Consider the following 9431-nt stretch of genomic DNA (forward strand, 5'->3'; position numbering starts at 1 on the left):
TAGGCAGCCTCAGAGGCATCCATGCATGCTTCCCCTGCTGTCCCATATGCATCCAGAGGTGTTGGCATCATTTCCTGAGGTTTCATTGTGCACTTGGTGACCTCCAATTCGTCAAATATTGATTTCACGGTCCCAAGGACTTTTCTCCAATAGACTATAATAGGATTCGATATTCGTTCGAACAGTCGAATATCGGGAGCTATGTGAATCTTATCCAATTGAATCGAATATTTCACTATTCACTCATCTCTAATAACCAGGTAATTCACCTGTATAACATCGACTTGTGACTTTATTACCGGCGATTTTGGGGTGTCAGATGCTTCCCCTGCTGTCCCAGTTGCATTCCAGAGGTGTTGGCATAATTTCCTGAGGTGTCATTGAGGACTTGGTGACCTCCAAGTGGTCGAATAGATGTTTTTCAATAATCGAATACATGTTCCCATAGACATAGATATAGAATATTCGAATATTTCACTATTCGCTCATCACTATTAGCAAAGTTCGTTTTAGGTTCGGTTCGTACGAATCCGAACTTCACGAAAGTTCGCCGGATCGAACCGAACCGAACTTTTCAAAAGTTCGCTCATCCCTACTCCTGAAGATCCCATTAGGCCTGAAATTATTTCCTCCTACAGATTTCCAGCAAGACTTCATCAGGCCCAGAAATAGCCAACAGATGTCCTGTATGAGCATGGCCAGAGACAACACGGCAACAATGGCTCATACAGCCCAATCTGGCCATACATGGCCTCCACATCCAGCTCTGTTATTATGCCACCTGTGTTCCTCATGTAGAAGCTGTTGAGTGAACAGATGGGTAGGACCAAACCTTGGTGTTCATTTATCCACCTTCCTGATACGATCTGTAGTGAATAGACACGAAGTATAGACGGATTAATCTGTCTCAGTTGTATTTCATATTTATAATCCATGTTGGCTCAAACAAGGGGGCCGATTAGAGACTTATCAGAGAGATAACGGGTTAAGCGAGAATAGACCAGATGTTCCAGGAGTTTAGAGATGAAATGGAGATTAGAGGCAGTTCGATAGTTGGCTGCTAGACATGGGAGAACCAGGTTCGGGTTTGAGTCTATCCGAACCCGATCGTTCGGTATTTGATTAGCTGGGGCTGCTGAAGTTGGATAAAGCTCAAAGGTTGTCTGGAAAACATGGATACAGCCAATGACTATATCCATGTTTTCCACATAGCCTTAGGGCTTTATCCAACTTCAGCAGCCATCGCTAATCAAATGCCGAAAGTTCGGATCGACTCGAGCATGCTCCAGGTTCGCTCATCTCTATTGGCTGCACAGGAGGGGTCTAGAAATGTTTTTTTTTTTCCCCTTCAGTAATGGGGTTATTACAGAATGCTTAAAGGAAGAAGGAAAGACACCAGAGAAGAGGTTGAATATCTGAGTAGTGACAGTGGGAGAGAAAGACTGGAGGAGGTGTGAGGGAATAGGGTCACTAGGGCAGGTAGTGGGACGAGAGAAGGAGTGGAGCTTGGAGACTTGGTCACTGGATCAAAAGCTGGAAGTGATGAGCAAGTAGGAGAGGGAATGTGATCTATGGGACTTTGGGGCTCGGCGGTGCCGTCAGAGCGGATAGTGTGAATTTCAGATTTAAAGTAGGAGGCCAGATCTTCAGCACAAAGATCATTGATTGATGTCTAAACTTTGAGAAAGATAGTGAAAGGGTAAGAAGAGAAATAAAGAAGAGGTCTCACTTAGACAAAAACCAGCAGGGTGGGGGTGAAAATAATAAACATGTAAACCCACACAGCTCAGCTACATTCACAATACACATATACCGCCCTAGTGTATACACATACAGCTCAGCTACATGTACATGACACACATACAGCTCAGCTACATGTACATTACACACATACAGCTCTACTATGTACACATACAGCTCAGCTACATGTACATTACACACATACAGCTCAGCTACATGTACATTACACACACATACAGCTCAGCTACATGTACATTACACACATATACAGCTCAGCTACATGTACATTACACATATACAGCTCAGCTACATGTACATTACACACATACAGCTCTACTGTGTACACATACAGCTCAGCTACATGTACATTACACACAGGGCTCTGCTGCCGGCATATATATCACACACACACAGCTCTGCTCCCAGTAGCGGATTATAATAGGTCAGTTTTTGGCGGTAGCCCGGGGCCCTGAGCTCCTGGGGGGCCCATGACCACCCAAAAAGACTTATACTGTCAGTGGTGTACTGTCTCCTGGCTACAGTTCTGCCATGATTTGTAAAAAAATAAATAAATAACTTTTTACTAAAATTTTGCACAAATCAGGGCATCATGACATTATCTATCCTGTACTATGAACACCACGCTACTGTTGCCATAGTTACAGTGGGGTGGGGGGGCAGGCTTGATGAACAGCCTGGGGCCTATGGTAAAGTTAATCCGTCCCTGTCTGCTCCACACACATCATACACACAGGGCTCCGCTGCAGGCATATATAACACACACATACACAGCTCTGCTGCATACACTTCACACACACACAGCTCTGCTGCATACACATCACTTCAGCTCATCCAGCACAGCAGAGTCCTGCATACACTGAGCAGCAGCCCCTGATCATGTGACGACTCCTCCTCCTCCATGTGACTGATCACATGACTGTGACATCATGGCAGGTCCTGTCAGCACAGGGGAAGCACACGGCTCCTGTACAGCTCTGCAGGTGGAGGGATGTGTGGAGGAGCTGGGGGAGAGCGGGAGGATTATTACCCCTGTGTGTGGGTGGATATACGGCTCGGTGTGAGGAGGATATATAGTATAGATGAGGAGATGGCGCTGTAGAACGCTCCAGTTACTGCCGGGTAATTGTCTCCTTATTCTCGGGAACAATGTGGGTCTCAGCAGCCGGACCCCCAGCAATCAGCCTGTTATCCCACTATACGATGGAGGAGATACCCCTCTAAGTATTAGAGTATTGTACTGATGGCGGGAACTGTGATCTGTGTGATTTATACAATGTCTCATCTTCCTTCTACAATACAGGATCCTATGTAGATGATTCTTCTGACTGACTGATCGATCAATGATGGAGAGAGACAGGAACAAGATGGCCGAGAGGATAATAAACCTCACCCTAGAGATACTCTTCCTGCTTACTGGGGAGGTGAGGGATTCTGGGAGTGATGTCATCATGACATCATTCTTATCTATGGAATAACAAATAGATAGGACTAAAGATGATCGAACAGCGCTGATGTTCAGATTCGTACGAACTCGAACCATTGGTATTTGACTCCCGCAGTCTTACCGTTCTGTGGGGAAGGTGGAGACAGCCCGAGTCCCCCCTGGAAAACAGGAATGCAGCCTATGGCCCAGGCTGTATTCCTGTTTTCCTGGGGGTACTCTGGCTGTCTCCACCTTCCCCACAGAACGGTAAGACTGCGGGAGTCAAATACCAATGGTTCGAGTTCGTACGAATCTGAACATCAGCGCTGTTCGATCATCTCTAGATAGGACTGGAGAAGTGAGGGATTCTGGGAAAGGATGGACTGATAGTGATGTCTCTCCATACACAGAATTACATAGTAGTCAAGATGTCCCCTGGTGTGCGCTGTGGGGCCCCTGTGTGTGAAGGATGGGGAAGAACCCTGAGCCCAATCCCGGGGCCCCTGATACATGAGGAAATGGAGGAAGAGAAGATCCTAGAAGTCACCAACAAGATGGTGGAGCTGCTGAGTGGAGAGGTGAGACTGTGGCTGCTGGGAATGCTGGGACATTATACAGTAACACCACTGGAGGGGTGGGGGGGATGACTGTGTGACCATTGTGTGTGTCAGGTTCCTATAAGGTGTCAGGACGTGGCGGTCTATTTCTCCATGGAGGAGTGGGAGTATGTAGAAGGACACAAGGATCAGTACAAGGATGTGATGCTGGAGGATCAGCAGCCCCTCCCATCAGCAGGTAATAGACAGGACTATATACACACCTCCTCTCTGTATTATCTGGATGGAAAGAATGAATTCAGTCTCTGTATGTGTTCCCTCCAGTCAGATCCAGTAAGAGAACAGCACCAGAGAGATGTCCCCGTCCTCTTCTCCCACAGGATCAGGTAGATGGAGATGTTCCCTATGATCTGTACATCCCACCTGACTTCTCCTCCTGTCTGATGACTTTTACAATATTTTTTTTACAGCTTACACATCAGGGGGAAGATTTGAACTTTATTAACATAATAGTGAAAGAAGAAGAAGAAGAGACAGATATGAGGGCTGATGAGCAGTATATGGAGGACATAACTACAGGTAACTAAATGCAGACAACACTCACACACTGTGCATTTCTAATATGGATGAGATCTATTTCTACATCACTTGCTGTCAGTACAGATGGGGAAAAGTAGTTACCCAGTTTTGGTACTACGGAACCATTTACTCTGTTTTACATGGAGACATTTACCAGATAACAGGATACACAACATGGAGACATAGACCAGATAACAGGACACACAACATGGAGACATAGACCAGATAACAGGATACACAACATGGAGATATAGACCAGATACCAGGATACACAACATGGAGACATTTACCAGATAACAGGATACACAACATGGAGACATAGACCAGATAACAGGACACACAACATGGAGACATAGACCAGATAACAGGATACACAACATGGAGACATAGACCGCTAAAGAGAGTTTACAGCATAATGGTTTATAGGGCAAGAGAAGAACAAGGGTTCCAGGTACACAGAGATGGAGGAGAGGTTACAAATAGGTTTTCAGTTGGTATCATAGAATGGGTTGAGTTTTTTTTTTTTTTTTTTTTGTAATGACATTAAGGTTTTATTATGACCGAGATCTTACCTGTCAATCTTAAAAACTCCTTCACCAGACCTTTCAAAAAAGTCATAAATCTGTGCACAAATGTGCAGCCTTTCACCGGGGAGCAACTGAAAAAAAAGCAAAGTTATGTAAAGTTTTACAATTAATGTCGATAAGGGTTGCTTGTATGGAAGGTGAAAAGTTGAAGTTAGTTGAAGATGGGACCAGGGTTAGAGCAGAGACCCCCTGCAGCCATAGTCAGGAGAATAAGGCCATATTACACGTCCCTATGAGCAGAGATCTGCTTAATCGGTTCTCGCTTACAAAGCCTATTACATGGCTCAATAACTCTGTGGCCAGGGATGCATGAACATAGTTAGCAATGTGCGTGTGGCCCTTGCTTTAGAGGGGTACTCAGCATCAATGTATTAAAAATAATAAAGATGATACTTACCTCTCCATGATCCCTTGATGTCCTCCTGCTTTGTCTTTGTGTTCTCTGCTGACCACAGCTGCCACTTCCATACTATCTCTGCAGTGACAGTTGCTCTTGGCTGTGACTGCAGAGATGGGTTTGCAAGTGTCGGCAGTGGCTGCAGTCAGCGGGGACCAGAGACACTGCTAGAGGACACCGGGGGAGTGTGGAGAGGTAAGAATAGCCTCTTTAATAGTTTCTTTATACTGACACTGCATACCCTTTAAATCAGCGGTCTATCGTGCTTAAACTATTGCATTGAGTGAGCGAGTACAGCCGGCAGAATTCCGCTGAGTTTATCCACGAGAATTCCTTAATGTGAATCCACCCTAATGTTTCACATAGGTTCCATGCTAGGCCTAGCCTTAGGGACTTAACAGGGATTTCTCGGCGGCAGGATGGGGACCGGGACTACGAGGAAGGGGGTAAGTATAAGGGGCTCCAGCGGGGGGTCAGGGCGACAGGTCTTCTTTAAGTCCTTCATAAGGGTGCGTGCACACTACAGAATCCGCGTGTATGACCCGCGGCGGATTCAGTCACTCGTACCCGTACACGACAGCGCGAATTGACGTATCAATTCTTTCGACGGACGGTGTAATCAGTATGTGCCTAGAATGGAGTCTATGGCACAGGCGGACATGCGCGCGCCCGTGAGCAGGGGCCAGCGACGGAATCCGCAGCAGCCTTTACGCATGTATTCCGTAGTGTTCAAGCACCCTTAGGCACTTTTAATCATTGGTCACTATGGTACAAAGTACCCCTTTAAGTTTTAATAGTGACTTCACAAAGCATCCATATTAAAGTTATCCTATAAACACCTGTAAACAATAGAGTTTGGTGACTGCTGTAGTGATAAAATAAGACTTTTAGCACTGTAGAACTGTATAGTGTCCTTTGAATAAGAAGTCCATTTTGTAGATTTGCAAGTCCAACAGGGACGTTACTCCCCGGAGACTTTGAGGTGCGAGGAGACCAAGAAGAGCTTCAAGGTTGATTTAATAGATCTGTACGGGCAACGCGTTTTGAAGCAGATAATATCTTTTTGTCAAGCCAGAAGATAGCGGTCCTCCAGCACATAGCAAATAGCATCCATTAGAGTCTCTGCATAAAATCGTTACGAAACAAAATCCTTTATAAAAGAGTGCAGTAGCAACAAAACTAACCCCTATTGACATAACATCACAAAGGCAGAACTGCCCGAAGGCCTTGCGAAGTTCTGTCAGAGTTCCTCAGACCCCGGTTGATTGGTAACTGAGATTCCTGTGCTGCGTGGCAAAGAGCCCCTATAGTCCCACTATTGCAGGTGCAGTCGTTTAGCCATTTTAGTGGTTCGTTTCAGAATCGTTTCAGACGAACCCAAACTTTGCGGCAAACTTTGGTGAACCTATTGGAATTTCGAAAAGTTTGCTCATCTTTAGTAATAAATACTACCAGGTGTGAAAAAAGGGGTAGAAGCAAGCTGCAAAGGATAGAATGAGAGAGGTAAGGAGATTAGAGACAAGGAGACTCCATAGACCGCCGGGGAAATGAGAATAGATACTTACAGACATTACATATTAACAGAGAAAGAGAGAACATGATCAGATCCTATTGTAGCGGTCGTAGGACGGGGAGACGGAATCTGGTAGAAATCTGTGCACTTAGGGGTGTTAGGCTTGGTTCACACTACATTTTGCAATCCGTTGTATTCATCCGTTTTTTTTTTGCAAAAAATGGATGCATGTGTGTGCATCCATTTTGATCCATTTTTCAATTGAATTCCATTATATTAAAAAGGATCCATTGTTTTAACGGACACAGAAACGTAGTCAGCCTAATTTTTGTGTCCTTTAAAAAAAAACACGGATCCGTTTTTTTAATAACGGAATTCAATGGAAAAACGGATCAAAACAGATGCACACACATGCGTAAGTTTTTTGGTTTGTTTTTTTGCAAAAAATGGATTGCAAAAACGTAGTGTGAACCCAGCCTTACCCAAAAAAAAGACTAAATACATGGCTTACATTTTTAAGGATATATTACTCCAAAATAATAAAATCTGATTTATTCTTGGCAGATGACTGTACCTGGAGATCAGAGGGACATCTGATTTATACAGAGATTAAAGTAGATGATGATATCACACAAGATACATATGAAGAACATTCTATTACCCCAGATTTACACCCAGCCCCTCACAGCAAAGATCTCGCATCTTATCCTTTTAATATAATCCTGTCTACTGATTCATCACAGACTGTAAATCAAAATAAAAGTTACAGAAGGGACGATGAACATAAAACAGCTTATATAGAAGAGGAGCCATGTTTTACTCAGAATTCAGTTCAGGGAACGCACACAGGAGAGACGCTGTTTTCATGTCAGCAGTGTGGAAAATGTTTTACTAGGAAATCATCACTTGTTAAACACCAAAAGATTCACAGCGGAGTGAAACTATATTTATGTTCACAATGTGGGAAAAGTTTTACAAGAAATTCAAATCTTGTAGCACATCAAAGAACTCACACAGGGGAGAAGCCATTTCCATGCTCAGAATGTGGAAAGTATTTCAATAAGAAATCAGATCTTGTTTTGCATCAGAGAATTCACACTGGAGAGAAGCCGTTTTCATGTCTACAATGTGGGAAATGTTTTATTAGGAAACAAGATCTTGTTGTGCATCAAAGAACTCACACAGGTGAGAAGCCATTTTCATGCTCAGAATGTGGAAAATGTTTTGCTAAGAATTCACATCTTATTACACATCAGCTAATTCATTCAGGGGAGAGACCATTTCCATGTCCAGAATGTGAAAAGAGTTTTACTCGGAGATCAGACCTTGCTTTGCATCAGAGAATTCACACAGGAGAGAAGCCTTTTTCATGTCTAGAATGTAGCAAAAGTTTTACTTGGAAACAAGATTTTATTGTACATCAAAGAACTCACACAGGTGAGAAGCCATTTCCATGTTCAGAATGTGGGAAATGGTTTATTAAGAAATCATATCTTACTGAACATCAAAAAATTCACACAGGGGAAAAGCCATTTTCATGCTCAGAATGTGGGAAATGGTTTTTTACTAAATCAGATGTTATTAAACATCAGAGATTCCACACAGGGCAGAAGCGATTTTCATGCTCGGACTGTGGAAAGTGTTTCACTCAGAAATCAGATCTTGTTTTGCATCAGAGAACCCACACAGGAGAGAAACCATTTTCATGTCTAGAATGTGGGAGATGTTTTACTACAAAATCAAATCTTCTTAAACATCAGAGAATTCACACAGGAGAGAAGCCATTTCCATGTTCAGAATGTGGTAAATGTTTTGCTAGCAATTCACTTCTTATTAAACATCAGAGAATTCACACAGGGCAGAGCCCATTTTTATGCCTAGAATCTGGGACAGGTTTGCCTTGCGAACCAGATCTTTTCGAACATCAGAACATTCACAAAGGGGAGTAGATATTTTATGTAACATAGGTGGAATTTTTGTTGTATCTAAAAGTCGCCTTTAATTGTACAGCAAAGAGCTCAAATAGAAAAATATCTTCATGTAGGGAATATAGAAAATCTTTCTTACAAAATCCTAAAAGAGGAATTATAGTTAGGGATGGTCCGAACCTGGTTCGGACAGGTTTCGTACGAACCCGAACCCTCCGCAATGATTACCACTGTCTGCCCGCTCCGTGCAGCGGGCGGATCCAGCGGGAGGAACGCCTGGAAAACTGGGATACAGCCTATGGCTATGGCTGTATCCCAGTTTTCCAGGCGGTCCTCCCGCTGTATCCGCCCGCTGCACGGAGCGGGCAGACAGCGGGATTCCGATGCCTAGCGTTCGGGTTCAGCCGAACACGAACCATCCCTAATTATAGTGTGTTGTGGAGGAAATGACGTAAACTTAGAGTCCTATTATACGGCCCAAGTGTAAACGAGCGCCTATCGGGCAGCAATGGCTGCACGGATATCAATAGCGATGCCTGTGCAGCCCTTACCTAGTGTAAAATAATAAAGTATTTACTTACCTCACCACGTTCCCCAGTGTCCTCGGGCCTTTCCTGGTCTCTGCAGCTCTGCCTTCTGTTCCCTTCTCTTCCGGTCTCTGCAATGACAGGCTGCTGAGCCCGATC

The 9431-nt window shown here is 44.0% G+C and overlaps 1 protein-coding gene and 1 long non-coding RNA gene across 2 annotated transcripts in view; both read left to right on the forward strand.

The window, feature by feature from the left end:
- The window catches only part of LOC138786641 (zinc finger protein 585A-like), a 65783-nt gene extending 56806 nt beyond the window's left edge, over positions 1–8977 (forward strand). Inside the window, exons 5-6 of the mRNA XM_069963622.1 lie at positions 4212–4320; positions 7382–8977. Coding sequence (XP_069819723.1) covers positions 4212–4320; positions 7382–8766 — 1494 coding nt within the window. The 3' untranslated portion in view covers positions 8767–8977. The remainder of the gene's footprint in view (positions 1–4211; positions 4321–7381) is intronic.
- LOC138786878 (uncharacterized) lies at positions 2704–3992 on the forward strand. Its single transcript, XR_011362230.1, has 3 exons — positions 2704–2880; positions 3062–3182; positions 3595–3992. It is a non-coding gene; the product is annotated as an uncharacterized lncRNA (long non-coding RNA).
- Positions 8978–9431: the final 454 nt, after the last annotated feature.

This window comes from Dendropsophus ebraccatus, chromosome 3, assembly GCF_027789765.1.
Source record: "Dendropsophus ebraccatus isolate aDenEbr1 chromosome 3, aDenEbr1.pat, whole genome shotgun sequence".
In the NCBI taxonomy this organism is placed as follows: Eukaryota; Metazoa; Chordata; class Amphibia; order Anura; family Hylidae; genus Dendropsophus; species Dendropsophus ebraccatus.